General features: G+C 32.2%; 1 protein-coding gene across 1 annotated transcript in view; it reads right to left on the bottom strand.

Moving 5' to 3' along the window:
- Positions 1-18,548, bottom strand: part of LOC114331463 (uncharacterized) — a 195,105-nt gene that overhangs the window by 53,142 nt on the left and 123,415 nt on the right. Inside the window, exon 8 of the mRNA XM_050661799.1 lies at positions 16,743-16,970. Coding sequence (XP_050517756.1) covers positions 16,743-16,970 — 228 coding nt within the window. The remainder of the gene's footprint in view (positions 1-16,742; positions 16,971-18,548) is intronic.

Here is an 18,548-nt window from a genome sequence, read left to right on the forward strand (position 1 = left end):
ACATTTTATGCCACCATGGGCACTTTACTTTATAGCTAAACTCGTACCTATTTACGGTTATCGGAACAAACTCTTATAAAATAATACTTTTATTAATTTGAACTTGAATGACTTGAAAGGATTTTCCATAAATAATATATAAACAATAAATAACTTTTTATTAATTGTACGTCTTAAATGAATTATTATTTTTAAAATACACTATCAATACTATTTAATAAACAACTCTTTGATTGATTTTATTATCATCGTAAAAGCGTTAAAAAGCAGTAGCAGAATGAACTGCTATATCAAAATAGCGGGTCGGACACATCTCTACTTGTCACTGTCTTGAGTCTTGTCATAACATTATATTCGAATGAGTGCGTTGTATGACAAAGATAGCGAATGTTCGATTTCCACGGACATGGTGTCCATTTTTTCGAATCCTGAAAAAACTAATAAATATTTTTAAAAGTTTAAACACAAAATGAAAGAATAAATTATTTTCCACCTACCTCTACCGAAAGTATACTTTTCCGGACCTGATTGTAGGGAGCAAAGTTGTATTTTTCCTCCCTAGGGAGGAAAATATTTTTCCTCCCTAGGGAGGAAAAGTAAAAATGACGTCATGGTATTTCATTCATGAAATATAACTTATTGACGCCCTGTATAATATCTATTTTCTATTACGAAGTATCTATACATTTTAACGTTTATTTATAAAACATCCTGTATTTTGCAGAATGGTAAAAAACAGTAAATTGTTATTTTGATTTAACAATGTTTACATTAATAATTTGACTTATATTTGACAGTTGACAGTTATATTGTACCTACTTGTTGTTTTAGTTCTAATAAATTTTGTTGGTTAGTTACATAAATAAATTAAGTAACAATGAAAAAATTACTTGTTATTTGAGGAAGGTGGAAAACCCATATGTATAACATGGGAGTAAAGTGCCTTTTCCTCCCTTGAATGATTACTGCCCTCCGCTACGCGTCGGGCAGTAAACTTCATTCTCGGGAGGAAAAGTTACACTTTCCTCCCTTGTTATACAAATAGCTATATCGAGGGCTGAAAGTCCCTTAGAATATATAAGAAGTTTCTTTCGAATGAGATATTTGAAATCAAAAATCACACTACATTTTCTCTTAGTTTTTCACCCCTGTAACTTATTAAAATAAACATTATAGAAGTTCTCACGGACTTTCGGCCCTCGTTAATAACGTAATCTTTCATTCTGCGTTTAAATTTTTAAAAAATACTTATTAGTTTTCTCAAGATTCGAAAAAAATGAATCCACATTTGAATAGCATTGCAGCCGAAAATACGTACCGATCCTCTTAAAATTTTCAATTCTTTCATAGAAATTGTATTTTTACACAAAAATTACAGAAATCTTTACAGAAAAAAATACAGTTATGTTGTTTTTGTAAATAGGTCTTCATATGTTCCAACCGTTAGATATTCGGGTTTTGCTACTTGATTATTATTTGTTACCTTCATATACTTTGTTTTACTACTAATAAAGTGTAGCTCAATTTTCTTTCGCTGCTACTCTTAATTCCGTGAACGATTGAACCAGGTCCGTCTTTCTTCTTGCTAGGATATCGATGACATCCACATACGCTAGTATTTGTACACTCCTGTTAATAATGGTTCCTCTTGTTGTTATTCCAGACTCTCTAATAATAGTCTAAGAGCTAGTGAACCCTTCGACTAACGGTCGTCCTGTAAGGCTAGAAATTTTTCTAGTGATAATTCATAGCACACCAAGGCTAAAAACCATGACCTGGCAGGCCTCAGCGGTGCACGTGTATCTACCAGGTGAATCGAAAAGTGCAAATTTAGGGGGTAAAATAAACTTTCTCCTGTAGGTTTAAATTTAAGTATATGTTTGAGTAAGTCATTTAAAAGAAATGTGTACAATGACAGGCGATTCTGAAGAGCATAAGACTTTGCCAGGCGAGGGGAAAGATTAGGGGTTTTCCTAAATTTATTTTTTTTGCACCGAACAATTTTTTTTAAGTTTTTTGAATCATTCCAAACAGGAAAGGTCTTTAGTGATTTTTCTCTTAATTTAATAGTTTTTGTTGTATAAGCGAATGAAAATTTTGAAAATTGCGAAATCGACCATTTTTAACACTAAATCGGACATTGATCTAAAAATTTCAAAGTTGCCAAGGTAGGTAGATATTCTTTAATCATTGATTGATGAAATCCCAAAGAGTTTGTTGCAATACAATTTCGGAAACCCCTTTGTTTTTTAATTGCTAATCAAGCGGACGCGACATTGTAGTATAAGTGAGGACGTTTGAGTTGGCATAAATTCATTATTTCGAGAATGGGCAAATTTCAAGAGCAATCCTCAGACAGGTCGATTTTTATTTTTAAATTAGGACTTTTGGCATATATATAATACTAGTGACGTCATCCATCTGAGCGTGATGACGTAATCGATGATTTTTTTTAAATGGGAGTAGGGGTTCTCTGATAGCTCGTTTGAAAGGTTATTTAATTCTCTATTCACTAATATAAACATTAACATAATTATTTATACAGGGTGTACAAAATTTTTTTTTTATTAAATTAACTTTGATTAAATTTGACAAATAGGAGAAAAAATTTTTTTTATTCACCCTGTATAAATAATTATGTTAATGTTTATATTACTGAATAGAGAATTAAATAACCTTTCAAATGAGCTATCACACAACCCCTACCCTTATTTAAAAAAGCATCGATTACGTCATCACGCCCAGATGGATGACGTCACTAGTATTATATATATACCAAAAAGTCCTAATTCAAAAATAAAAATCGACCTATCTGAGAATTTCTCTTGAAATTTGTCCATTCTCGAGATAATGAATTTATGCAAACTCAAACGTTCTCACTTTACTACAGTGTAGCGCCCGCTTGATTAGCAAATAAAAAACAAAGGGGTTTTCGATATTTTATTGCAAAAAACTCTTCGGGATTTCATCAATCAATGTTTAAGGAATATCTACGTACCTCGTTAATATTGAAATTTTTAGATAAATGTCCGATTTAGGGTTAAAATGGCCGATTTCGCAATTTTCAAAATTTTCAATCGCTTATATAACAAAAACTGTTAACTTAAGAGAAAAATCACTAAGGACCTTTTCCTGTTTGGAATGATTCAAAAAACCTAAAAAAAATTGATCAATGCAAAAAGAATAATTTTAGGAAAAACCCCTAATCTTTCCCCTCGCCTGGCAAGGTCTTATGCTCTTCAGAATCGCCTGTCATTGTACACATTTCTTCTAAATAACTTACTCAAACACATACTTAAATTTAAACCTTACAGGAGAAAGTTTATTTTACCCCCTAAATTTGCACTTTTCGATTCACCTGGTAGATACACGTGCACCGCTTATGCCTTCCAGGTCATGGTTTCTAGCCTTGGTGTGCTATGAATTATCACTAGACAAATTTCTAGCCTTACAGGACGACCGTTAGTCGGAGGGTTCACTAGCTCTTAGACTATAAATTTCTCTAGGGCAATGTTAAATACGATAAATTATGTCCTTGTCGAAGTCCTATTTGTGCCTGGAAAGTTCTTGATACTCTGTTCTTTATTCTAACCACATTCACCAATTTTACTAAATATTTTAGGATATTGAGTTCTACATGGCTTTGTATAGTGCGTTGTGCGTTCATATTTACACTACATTGCATATCTAAAATTCACAAACAATTGACGAGTATAAACATACTCATATGTTTTTTTTAAAGCTTGTCCTTAAGGTGATACAGTAGCGATCAACAGGTAGCCAAAACGCGTTCCAAGATTGCGGCTGTAATTTTGAATATTTTTTCGAGATATTTGGCACACGTATTCGTAATATAATAAAGAATGGCCGTACAGAGCCCAATTTGAAAAATATGTTAATATGTGGAAATTACTCTGTAATTAAATACAATATTAAAAAAACCAGCCTGTACCGCCATTAAGAAGAACAAAAAAATACACTCTCTTCAAATAAACTTTTTTATCCCATGCCTAGATTTTGTGTCATTTTGGAACTACTAATGAAATAAAAAATTCCAAAATGATACAAAATGTAGGCATCGGATAAAAAAGTTTATTTGAAGAAAGTGTATTTTTTTGTTCTTCTTAATGGCGGTACAGGCTCGTTTTTTATTATTGTATTTAATTACAGAGTAATTTCCACATATTAATATATTTTTCAAATTGGGCTCTGTACCGCCATTCTTTATTATATTACGAATACGTGTGCCAAATATCTCGAATAAATATTCAAAATTACAGCCGCAATCTTGGAACGCGTTTTCGCTACCTGTTGATCGCTACTGTTTCCTCTTAAAGGAATACATATTTGATTGATAGTTGACTTTTCTTTGCTAAACCCACAATGGTATTTGCATATTATGTTTTCACAATATCCTAATAGTCGATTGCAAAGAATGTAGGATAGTATTTGGTAGGTCACGTTTAAGAGGGTATTTCCTCTATAGATATCACAAATTGTTTCATCTCCCTTCTTGCCAGTAGGTACAATTACATTCTAATCTTCTAGTAGTTTTAGCTGCTTCCAAATCAGTTCTATTAGCCTACTTATACAACAGGTCAGATTTTTTGCTTCATGTTTAGTAAACACTCTAAGCGGTTGGTTATAACATAAAGGGAATTATAAATTAGAAAAAAAAAACATAAAATGTACAATGCGTTGAAGGGCATATTAGCGGTTTTGTAAGCAATATAACAAATCTTGCAAGGTGTAATTTATTAACCATAAAAACCATCGTCCTCCTCATTCCCCCTCCCAAAAAAGATATGCAAAAATTGTCAAAAATAGAGCAAAGAGTATTTCGATATTCTGATTATTAATAAAGTTTAGGTACCCATAAAAGCAAAGACATACGAAAATCAGGTAGAGCCTGAATAGCTCTAAGGTATACCATATAGATGTATAGGATATTCAACACAAACAAAGACATGTGCGAGATTTTCCATTAGTAGCAAACTACAGTATGTACTAGATTAGAGAATAAGATATGAAGAAAAACGAATCAGGAAGTGAAGTAGCCGTGGTTAATAATTACTACCGCACAAGTCTTCCACTACGCTCTCGTTCATGAATTTAAGTAGAAAATACAACACTACCATCTGGCACGGGTCAAATGGTATCTTGAAGCACACACATCCAGCAGACAATATAGACGACACACAGGCAAATAATAAGAATGCTATAGACAGAGTCATCATTGGGAAGATAAAACTAAAGTAATTAAAAAACTCATACAGAAATAAAAACTTCGTTGTATACTGGTATAAAATAGTTTATTAAAAAACTGCATAAAATGTCGTGCAAAACGTTTTCGTTCTAATTCAGAACATCTTCAGTGCCTAGAATGAAGTATTTCCACGTTAGATTAAGGCAAAAAGGTTAAAATTGTGACTGTTAATAAGAAAAACATGTGGAGAATACTTACATTCTGCTAAGTAGTTGAAACTACCACACTAATTAAAGTGGTAACTTCATAATATATGGCTTACATATTAGATTTTGTGAAAATATTGTGACTACCAGTCGATGTTAAAAAATTAAATTAAGTACCTACAAGCTTGGAGGGCAACATGCTTCCCTGCTCGAAAAAACTAGATACTTGCCAGTTCAATGGGCACAGACCAACTGATAAAATAGGAAATGGTCTTTCAATATGACAATGACAAATAGTGACATGACAAGGCAAGATAAAGTCAATTTTTGGTTAAGAACTTCAATTGTGACGTCACAATTTTAACCTTGAAATATACCAACCTTAATTCCAACAATCCAAAAGTTTTTTCTAGAATAAAGAATTGCTAGTTTAGACTTTACAATAGATTCTAATTTTTAAACAATTTTAATAACATTTTCAAACAGTTATTAATAACCTTTACATTTTAATTAAAATCCAAAATTAAAACTAGGTACACTTTTTAAAGTTCTCAACCAAAAATTGACTTTATCTTGCCTTGTCATGTCACTCTTTTCATTGTCATATTGAAAGACCATTTCCTATTTTATCAGTTGATCTGTGCCCATTGAACTGGCAAGTACCTAGTTTTTTCGAGCAGGGAAGCATGTTGCCCTTTAAGCATGTAGGTACTTAATTTAATCTTTTAACATCGACTGGTAGTCACAATATTTTCACAAAATCTAATATGTTAGCCATATATTATGAAGTTAACACTTTAATTAGTGTGCTAGTTACAACTACTTAGTAGAATGTAAGTATTCTCTACATGTTTTTGTTATTAACAGTCACAATTTTAATCTTTTTGCCTTAATCTAACGTGGAAATACTTCATTCTAGGCACTGAAGGTGTTCTGAACTAGAACGAAAACGTTGTGCACGACATTTTATGAAGTTTTTTAATAAACTATTTTATACCAGTATACAACAAAGTTTTTACTTCTGTATGAGTTTTTTAAAGTATGGTATACAGCCATTGGAATTTTTCCATTGATTTTAAAGTAATTGAATTAAAGGGAAAGTCCAACTGGTTGTCTGTATACCACAGGTATAAAGACTTACAGAGAAGTAAAAAACTTCGTTTATAAAATAGTATAATGTTTAGTAAAACTTTAAAAAAGTCATCCATATGGATTAAAAATGCATCAGAACTTTTTCGATATAATCAGATATCATCAGTGACATTCTGTGCTGTAATTGAAACTATCCCACTTTAGTTAAAATTAAGATTTCAATATTAGGTACATGGTTTTTAAATAAAATTTAAATTTGTGAAACGACACTAGGTGGATGTTACATTCGGTATGTATCAATCAAACTGATAACTACCACTTTTGTTTTGTTTTGTTTAAATTTTATTTAAAAACCATGTAAAATCGAAGTCTTAATTTCAACTAGTGGGCTAGTTTCAATTACTACACAGAATGTCACTGATGATGATCTGATTACATCAAAAATGTTGTGATGCATTTTTAATAAATTTGAATTTATCTTTTTTAAAGTTTTAATAAACATTCTAACATTTTATAAAAGAAATTTTTTTTCTCTAAGTTTTTAAAATAATTGAAACCCAAACTTTATAAATGTCCCTCATTTCTTTCCATATACTGAAATATTTGTCATACATTTGAAACTACTGTTATGTAATAATATTGAAAAGCATTCTTAACATCGTTACTGGTTAATTAAAATTGTTATTTACATACATAGTGCTGTACACGTACAACATTTATAGCCCTATGGTGCGACAATATTTTAATACTGTGCAACCTACCAGCCACACGCAGGAGAGTGAAGGGTTAGTTTCTACAACAGAGAAGTATAGAAAAGAATTCAGTTTTACACAAGAGTCAACAGGTAATTTAAATTTCTTATCTACAAAAGTAGTTTTTTGTGTAATTACATATCTTTTATGAATCTTTAAATTTTTTCCATTCTTTTAACTTTGCTTATATAATTATAAACTATTTTATATTTTATAAAATGTTATTTTAACTATGTTTTGGTATCACATGGGATGTGGGATACAACAACTAGTTCGATGATTTTTATAGAATTGACGGGTACTTTAATTAAAACACAGTTCCATCACATGCTGTCTGTGTAGATCTGAAAATAAATGAAATGTGTGATAATGAAAAAACGAGTGTCGCAAAATTGCATATTGTAGTATTGTACGTAAAGAGTGCCCCATCAAAATTGTTGTGAGCTCCAAGTCTCTAAACATTATTTTTGCAGCGTTATGGCAATAGTTGATATGTCAATCTAGCCTAATTTTTCACTAGAGCATTTTGAACGTTTGAATCACGTTTTGCCAACCCAAAAACGAAAAGTATTACTATAAGAAATCAAGTAACGTATCAAGTTCTGCCCGATCTATTAAGTAGGTATTCTGCCAACTTGAAGAAATGTTACTAAAAAATATCATATCAAGCAAATAATATCATTTTGGCAAAAATCGGACATATTAAGTTTTGTCATACCACTACAGATTTGATGGGTGGTGAAATTAGGAATGAAATTATTTTCATCCTTTTTTATCTATATTTTTATAAAAATTTAACGATATCTCGTATGAAATATATTTTAGAAATTCATCGCTGTTGGTGACGATAGTTCCATCTTTATCCTTTAATTTTTGTTATTTTTTTTTGCTATTTGTTAATTTTTTTCTTAGATATTTGAGGCTTTTGATATCGTTTGTTCACGTTTATGTTTTTGGTTGCTTGTCCTAATATATTTTTGTATTTTTTTACTTATCTTTCTAAGTTCCTGGTACTCTTTGCTTCCATTACTTTGCATTTTCTCTTCTCTTTCATTAATGCTTGTGTTTGAAGACTTTTTATTTTGTTGTTTAATTTATTTTGGCATTGTATCTACCAGCTATCTGATATAGCTTCTTATCTTATTATGATTATAATGCCATTAAGGGTGTTAACATTTAGGTCTGTATTCTTATTGCTTTCGAGAAAGCTGTTGATGTTCTTCAAATGCATTTCTATTATTAGACTTATTTTTGTTATTTGGCAGTATCCAGGTAGTTGTAAAATTCGTTTTGATCATGCTATATATATCTTTCCCAAGATCTTTCTATAGAGCCTTTTATCACTATATTGTCGTTATCTGTTGAAAACAGGTTTAGGATTGTAACCTCTTTAAAAATTTGCTTGTTGTCAGTGATCATAAAGTCGATCCCGTGTCTTGTTTTTAAATTCATTCATTCCATTATTTCTTTATAGTTTATGAAAATAGTATGAAAAATGAGTAGTATATAAGAATTATAGCTCCTTCCTTATGTAATAGGGGCGATCCAACAGACCTCGAGAATTACCGACCCAAAAGCCTGTTAAAGCACCTCTACAAGTTCTTCATAAGAATTATAACAAATAAACTGGAAACAAAATTACCTTTTTACCCACTTACAGAACAGATAAAGTTTAGAAAAACCTTGGCACTAACGAACACCTAAACTACATAAAAAGGAGAGATTTTATAGAAAAGTCCATCGAAAACAACCAATGATTGGTCCTGGCTTCGTAGACAAAGTATTTCATACGATATAAGTTAACAGACAGCGTAATAAGAGCGTTAAACGGAAGTCTTATAGATTATCGGCACTCTAAACTAATTGCCAACATATACAATTAGGCAATTATAACCGTACGACTATACAAAGATACCAAATCTATAAAAATCAATAGAGGAATTACGGAGGATTTACAGTAGTACTGGAACATAGTTTTAAAAAATTGGAATAAAAAGCCAAAGGAATCAATGTCGAAGGCTAACGGCTCTACCACCTACGATTCGTGGACGACATATATATGTAGTTGGTATAACAGACAACCTAATGAGAAGAACTGTAATTACGCTTACTGAGTTAGGTACCGCCTTTAAGAAAGCGCCTTTAAGAAAGTTGGTTTGATCATAGAATTTGGCAAAGGCAATACATTCCAAGTCGGGTATAAAACGAAAATCCCAAAGTCGACTGCAACGAAATAGCATTGGCTCAATATAAATACAATACTAATAATAAATATAATATATACTTAAGACATAAAATCCAAATTTCTCGGGACACTCAAACTGCCGCACTGCAAAGACGAATCATCTTAGTTTGAGTCGCATGTGGAGCTCTATCCGACATCTTCAAGAGCAACATGACAAATTATTTGAAAAAGAAGACAGTCGAGCAATGGGTGCTTCCAGTCATGTTAACAGTTAACCCAGGCCACAGCAGCTAAACTTAGAGTGGCCCAAAGAAAAATAAAACGGTCATGAATGGACTGTGATAGTCGTGACGTCAAATCAATGTTGCCTACTCTGGAAAGGTTTCCAAACAAAGCAAAAATTCGCACGTGGTGTTTGTTTTCGTTTTTATAATTGGAATATTGCTTGTACGATGTTTAATTTTTACAAAATGGTAATGTGTTGGATACTTGTGATTGTAATCAATGCTCATAGTATATTTGCCACCATATTTCCAAATAGGACTGGCTAAGAACCTGAAAAAACGCAGTAAGTACTATGTAGTGTGTGAATCCTTGATTTTGTGTAAGGACATTTATAAAATTAAAAGAAATATGATTGATATGACTAACAAGCATTGTGTCTTTAGAAAAAATATGCATATGATTGTTAAAAAAATAGATTTAAAAATCATATGACACAAATCACGTGTATAATCAATGATATACGTCAAACTTTTGCTTTGTTTGGAAACCTTTTTGACGTTTTGACGTCACACTGTCACGGTCCATTAGACTGACTCTAAGAGATAGGGTTGGCAACGACGAAATCAGAAGAAGAACAGGTGTGACATACGTCATAGACCGAAGAGTATGGCTAAAGTGGAATTGGGCGGGCCAGGTGGTCAGAGAAATTGACGAGAAGTTGATCCAAATAATTACAGTGTAGAGACGAGCAAACAGAAGAAGTGGAATTGGACCACCTACACGATGAAAAGACGACGTCAAAAGGGTCACTGGGAATTGGTCCCAGGAAACTCAAGACTGGTACAACTGGAATAAATTAGGGGAGGACTATAATCAACTTTAGACGCAGAAAGGTGGATGATAATTATAAAGATGACAAAAAATAAAAACTCAGTGTCTTCCCTTCCTATGTGTAATTAGTCAAAGTAAAATAACATACCTAGAACAGTTTTTTAAATTACTTTTAAATTACCTGTTAAATACATTGAGACCAGTTCTAGTGTAAAACAAGTTAAAACAGACATTTTGTTTTTATTTATTTATATAATAAACTGCCTAGAAAACTATAGACATTGGTACTTAAAACAGACAGTTCATACCAACTATAACAACTGCTATGTATTTAAAAAATCAGATCTAAATAATTAATAAGTACATGTCACACTACTTTTACTGTATTCGTAAGGATATATTATGATTTAACCCCTTTTTGAAGTTGTTTGCTAATCTACTGGTTGCAGCTTACATTTGTTTCCCAAGAAATTAGCTCCGTTCCACTACGACGTTTAAACCTTAACCACTGACATGCGGTATGCCATACTGCGCCGAAAATATATTTTCCTATAAGACCTGTTTTATACAAGATTTCTAAAACACCATCTGCGTACCTTCAAGTGGTCTGTAATTATACCGCTCTCAACTGCTGCAGCTTTAGTATGGTTTAGTCTTTGAGCTACGTTTACGTAAAGTTTTCTTGCGGTATAAAGCACCGCTTGTCAGTGTTTACGTTTCTATGGTTAAAAGCAGTCCAGTGTGTTCTATCGCTATTAGTATGGCAGAAAGTTTATGCAGTTTTTATACCTTCAACTGCTCTTAACATTATTTTATCTACTATTTTTTATTTACCAATACTCCGTGTTTTTTTTAATTCAGTTTATATAGAATTTGTAAGAACCTCCACCATTTTTTAAATATTATTCATGCGTTCATAATTTTCTTGAAAAAATAAAGTTTATTTTATTTGGAGCAGCATTATATTCTACAGCAGTATGAAGAATAATTCCTTAAAGGTAAGGTAAAGTTTTCATCCTAATAGCAACATTAAAAATATTGAAAAATATTAAAAATATTACTAACAGATTTTTAAATGAAAAGTTTTTGGTCCATTTCCTTGATAACAACCTCCATGGCTTCTACAATTTACAAGCCAGATGGATGCTGAAACGAAGAAGACAAGAGGGGATTCAAAAACTTACAACTCACGACCCCGTTTGTTCAGCTTATAAATTCCAACAGAAAATGGACCTAGTTACTCAAAGGAGTAAGACCAATATAAAAATAAAATAAAAGTTCCATTTTTATTCAATTGCAATGCGAAGGCAAAACAATCTTATTTTTCACTTAGAATAGGGAGCGCAGACCAGCATTCTGAATCGACGATTTTCGACTTTTGTTGGAGTCATCCTCGGAGAGGCGTAGGCCTGCTGCTCTCTACTCGAAGTGTTTAACCATGAAAGCTTATCTCCACATGGAAATGGAATTTTTATTTTATTTTTAATAATTCCTTAGTCAACGTAAAAAACAATTACAGTGACATAAGACAAATTCATATTAAAAACAAAGGGAATAGGCAGCGGTATGACATACCGCATGTCAGAGTCTACGTCCTGAAACATCACGTCAGTAGTTAAGGGTTAATACGACTTTAACTAGAATATGATCCATATTATAACTATTGACAAATTGAAGAATCTCAGATGCAGAATCCACCAATTTAATAAGAATTAAAATGGTAAATAGTATTTTAAAACTGAGATTTTTCGTGTTGAAAGTTCTTACTGGTACATCCTTAATTTGCGACTTTTTCAATTAATAAGACAGCAGAAGACGAATATAGAAAACGAAAGGGAAACGATCACATTCCGCTTTCATTCGTCTAGGAAAAACGGACAGCAGAGGAACTTTCAGTACTCAAATCCGAGTAAAGGAAATAAAAATAATAAATGACGGTTTTGCTTGTTTTCGATTCAGAGGGTTGCACACCAGCTAGACAGGCTCTTTTTCTACCATTTCAGGCGTCCTCAGTAGCTTTCGTTAGTGTGCCTACCTCTGGACCGAAAAACAGCTCTACCATCATTTTAAAGGGAATCTGAAAAATAATTTAAATTTCCCATCATTTTTCCCATTATTTTTTATGTTTCAGATTCCCTTTAAAATGATGGTAGAGCTGTTTTTCGGTCCAGAGGTAGGCACACTAACGAAAGCTACTGAGGACGCCTGAAATGGTAGAAACAGAGCCTGTCTAGCTGGTGTGCAACCCTCTGAATCGAAAACAAGCAAAACCATCATTTATTATTTTTATAACTATTGAATTAGTTGTGCGTTTTATTGACTCTTCTAATTAAATCAGTCGTACATTCGTCTATTTTCTTGATTTTCTCAAAAAGCCATTTAAAAAAGTAAAACTTTAGTAAATTGAAGAAGATGCATACCACTTTCACTGTGTTTCTAATTATTTCTAACGTTTTTTCGTAGGTTACTTTCCAATCTATATTACAGGTCCCAATATTTCTCTAGAAATAAGCGCTGTTCCAAGAACATGTTTAATATAACTTAAACCAGAATATAACTCATATTATGACTATTGAATTGGTTTCCAATTGGTTTTATTTAGGGCCGCTACTTGTACTAGGGATGGCGGTTTTTGACAAAACACCGGTTTTCGGTTATACCGTTTTTTTTTGCTTACGGTTCAACCTGGCGGTTTTAACCGGCCAAAAAAAAGGTTTTTGGAAAAACCGGTTTTCGGTTTTTTTAATCCAATAGGCTACAAAGTTACATTTACAATACACTTTAGTTTGCGATACTCCATTCGACTCGATATCAATATGACCAAAATTAGTACTATCGAAAGAACATGTATTACTTTTAACACGTTTGTATATTTGTAGAATAGGTGCATTTTACTAATTTAATACTTCCTGTATGAGTGTATCGTTTTGAAAACGTAGCGAAATTCTTGGAGACTCGTATTCGTAATCAGTAATTCGATATTCATAGTCAGAGCATTATTTTTGGTAATCAGAAAAAGTCATTCACTCACTTTCAATGTCAAGAGTTAAGTGTGACAAATAGATGATGTTTGCTTCTAATTCAACCAGACTTCTTATGTAAATATTATGATTACAAATACCTTTTCAAGGAAATATAATAAAACTTAATAATTTGTGTTTCTGGCTGATGTGAGATTGCACTTTCAGTTTTCTTCTGTATTTTATAAAATAAAATAAAATTTGAATTATGGTTTTGTTTGGAATAATTACTTAAGAATAATAATTATGATTCGGATCCAAAATAATACCTAACCTAATCCTAATCACCGTAAAAACCTAATAATTGGTTTTTACTTTTAAAAGAAAAAACCGGTTATAACCGGGACAAAAAACAACCGGTAAAACCGGTTATTGCGAAGTAAAAAAACCGGTTTTAGGTTTAAAACGGTAGGTTTTCCCATCCCTAACTTGTACTTTATGTCCCGATTAAACCCCGGTTGACTAACCGGGGCAGAAAATACCGGCCCTAAGAATAACACACTTCTTAAATGCAATTATAATTATTATCTATAATTGAATCGCTTATTTTATAAAGGGAATAAATCCATTTCCGTACGAAATTAAAGTGAGATATACATTTTGTTAAACCAACGTCAACGAATCGATGAGTCTATAAAGGAAATTTGTATCTCTCACCGTACGCGAAATATCGCAAAATTTTTGTTGAGCGTATAAAGGGAACTAGTCCGGGACTTATTCCCTTTATACAATAATTATTGTGGCGTCACCATCATTTGTGGCACTTTGTCGTTTATTTCATTACTTCGGTTAGCTTACGTTAGTTAGTCTTACTATATATTTTAGGTCTTGTTTGTAATAATAAACTTTTTTTATAAATAAATTAATAATTTAACTGTAGAGAAGCAGCACTTTTTCATCTTTTATTCATTGATTGTATAAAGGAATCAAGTCCCAGCTTTTAAAAACGACTTTTTGACCTTAATCGTTTTCAAAGCCAAGTTTGCTGTATCACATGTCACTCTACTAGTCTCCTTCTACATTTCATCTGAAGAACAAAATTTGATAGATCGTCAAGTTTCTAAACTAAATTGTTTTCCTTTTTCTCAAAACTAAGTATTGTGGACTTATACCCTTTATACAATAAGCGCTTCAATTATAATAATCATTATAATTGCATTTATTAAGTCAGTTATTCTTAGGGCCGGTATTATCTGTCTCGATTAAACCCCGGTTAGCTAAAGGGGTTTAATAGGGACATAAAGTACCGGCCCTTAATCTTCTAATCAACACTTGTCTGTCTTTAGTCGTAATTTTGCAGAGGTATGTTCGCTGTTTTATTGATTATCATTCGGTTCAGTCTTACTCTTTTTCCTATTATTTTTTATTTTGCTTACGACTGTTTTTATAAAAGTTTTTCGCGGTATACAGTACTTTATATTACCATATTCATTCATTGTTTCGTTCGTTTAAATATTTCTCTAAAGGTTCGCTACACATAAGGTTGAATATTTCACGAAGCGATAAACGGATTGAAAAACACATGTTCAATATTTTTCAAAAATCTATCGAAAAACACTAAACACGCCCCCAGCCACACACCCCAGGGCTGGGAGAAGGGCTACCTTTTTGCAATCCTCAATTTTTATTAAAGAATTGGATTCCTCATAAAAAGTAAGACACTGTTATAGGAAACCCTTTTTTGAATTATTTATAGATGGCGTAATAATCGGAACTAACGATTTATCGTGAAACTCTAGTTAACTTATACAAACGGTCTAATATCTCCTTACATACACTTTTAAATGAAAAATGCAATTTTTACCACTCCATAGAAGCGTTAAGGCACTAGTGCTTTAAAATTTTTAAGGCTCTGCAGTTAAAAGTGAATTGTCAAATTGTGAAGCGTCAAAATATTTATATTTCATTTATTAACATTAATATTAATAGTACAACTTGCACAATTTGAAAAAGGTGGTATAAAAGGTTTTTTAAAATTTAATTTAAACTGTCTTATTGTATTTTTAACATAGAAAAAACAAGTTTATATAAAGGTATAATATTTTCGCTAAGAATTTTTAGACATTCTCCTCGAGTGTAGCAACCAGTTCTACCTTTTACGGGTCATAGGTTCCATGGTTTTATCAATTAACAAAAATATTGTAGTTTATAAATTTATAACGTTTGTAGAAAAAATATTGTATGATATACGTGTTAAAAAGTACATTTTAAGGCACTCATGTGAATTGCAGAATTCGCTTCGCTCGTTCTGCAAAAATTCACATGCCTGCCTTAAAATTGTACTTTTAACAGTTATAAGTATCATAAATAACTATTAAACATCTATCGAATAGCATTAAACATCACCCCGCACTCCCACCTCCTGGAGGTGGACGAGACACAACTTTGAAATATTAAAAGGAAAACCAAATTTTCATTGCAGATTAGGATTTTACGTGAAAAAGTAAACAAATTTTATCCGACTTTTTTATTCCCCATAGGGTGGGGTTATTTTTGGTGTCATTCGATAGACTTTTGAAAGGTATTGAACACATGTCTTTCAGTTTTTATTCCGAAGTGTATTTCCCGAGATATTAGACTGTTTCCATAATATTCCTATTCCTAAGGTATCTGTGGTATAAGGATAAATCGTTTTTTTTTTTCGATTATAGCACCATCTATCAACACCTCGAAAAAATGATTCAAATAAGAGTTATTTATTTTTGCCTAAGGAATCCAAATCAGCAAAACAATGTGGATTTCTATTTAATATTTTAAACTTTTCCCCCACCCCACCCCTAGGGATAAAATAGGAAGTCCTGTTTGATATCATTCGATCGATTTTTGAAAAATATTAAACACATTTTTTTTAGTTTTTTGATTGGATGTTCATCTAACGAAATATTCGACGTTCCCACTTCTTTTTATATGCTAGTCTAGTCTTTTTTCAGTCTAGTTAAATTAGGTAAAAATAAATGAGTTTTGTTCTGACAACAATTATTCTAAAATTCTAAATAATATTATTAAGTCAACTCACTTTTTTATGAGTTTTATATTGAATATTATATCCGCTCACCATTAGATGTTTGTATTAACTTGTTTTTAGAAATATTTTTTGTAAGAACTGGTATTAAAGGAAACGGAAACAAGAAGATGATTAAATGCGAAAAGGGTTAATCAGCAGAAGAGAGACAGACAGTCAGACAGAGAATAAAAGAGAGTGAGGTAGCCGCAAACGGGCCTTACGTCTTGGGGGAGGTTTTAACAGATCGTCCAAACTAAATGTACGGGCGGCTGCCGCCTCATAGCCGCTGGCGTGTGGGCTGGTGAGGCTGAGAATTGACGGCTTTCGAATACCCAATCTGCCGAAGAGAGACCGCGAGGATGGTCCTGAGCTCTGGCTTGGAGTGGTGGCCGTGCCTCCCGCTGAAGCTGCTAGTTGTTCTCTCACTGATGAACTGCGCAATGATGATACTGAAAAAAGTTCAAATATTAATTACTATTTGAGAAAATATGTGTAGTATTTGTTTAAATATTTTGCTTTATTATTCGTAATATTTAACATAATATGACCCTATTTAATATTTCATAAAATTTAATATTCCTTTCTAAGATAGTACGTCTTGGGCCCACAAAAAATATTACATCCCTCATAAGACTTTTTTATTCAGTTATTCATATCAGACAACTTCTCTAATAAAAAAATTTTCGGAGGACGGAATTTCGTAAATATAAAGATTTATAAATTTTGGTGTGTCTGAAAACTAAAGTACCCTTCAAAATTTATCGGACAATATTACCAGTTAATTCTAAATATTTTTATCAAACGATCCTGTAAAAGTCAGCTGTGAGGGAATACACTTTATGACTCTTTATGATGCGTACGTCACCCATATGGGCGCGCACTATAGAGTCAAAAATTACGATTTTTTTGCAGGCTAGTTTGATAAAAATACTTACAATATACTGGTAATGTGGTAATATTATCCGACAAATTTTTAAGGGTACTCCAGTTGTGGGATGTATCAAAATATAGAAACCTCTATATTTACGAAACACTTCCCTCCAGAAAGTTTTACGACATAGAAAAGTTGTCCGACTTGACGTGAATAACCGAATAAAAAACGTCTCATCTCAACTATAGTATGAGCTTACGTACATATTTCGTATTAATGGTATTTTTGTTATTTTATACTTAATATTTTATATCTTCTTCTCCATCTAATGACGTTACAATCCTTTGTGAGTCTCGGCATGCTTAAGAATTTTCTTCCATTTTTCCCTGTAGGATACTTTCCTTCGCAACTGCTTAATGTTCCATTTCCTCGAGGCTTCCATCTCTAGATTTTTTTCACAGCTGGATTATCTGGCATTCTTTCTAAGTGACCGAGCCGGTTTACTCTTTGTGACTTTAAAAGTCTAACAATATCTGCGCTCTGCATTAGTTCATCCGGCTCGTGGTTCATTTTCATTCTCCACGCACCATCGCTGCAATGTGTTGGTTAAAATATCGTCCTTGGTATTTTGCACCCAAATATCCTCAGTTGATTTTCATCAGCGGTTGAGAGGGTACACGTTTCACATCCCTATGTGACCACTAATTACTGTTTTGTAGATTCTAAGCTTAGACTCACGATTCAGTAACTTACTTTTCATTAAGTCTTTGTATGCATAATAGTATATTAAGTATGGAGAACGGTAAGGATTTTATACCAATCTAAGACAATTTTTATTGTCTGAGATCGGTTACCCTTAACGTTCGACATGCTTATAACGTTTTTTGCACGATTGATACCATTATAAATTATAAAATTAAACATTTTCGTCATATTGACTAGTTTCATTCATTTTATCAAGATAGATACTTTGGTTGTTAGGTAGTAACTAGGGTGCATAACAACAATGGAGAATTGAGTTTTTATTTAGTTGTCAATACTTGTAAGTACAATTTTGATTATTATAAATTAAAATGTGAACGAAAGTGAATTTGAAGAAATTGAACGGGCTTGGGAAGAAGGGTGTTCCGCAATTATTCCCGAAAAATCCAAAATC

This window comes from Diabrotica virgifera, chromosome 1, assembly GCF_917563875.1.
Source record: "Diabrotica virgifera virgifera chromosome 1, PGI_DIABVI_V3a".
Lineage (NCBI taxonomy): Eukaryota > Metazoa > Arthropoda > Insecta > Coleoptera > Chrysomelidae > Diabrotica > Diabrotica virgifera.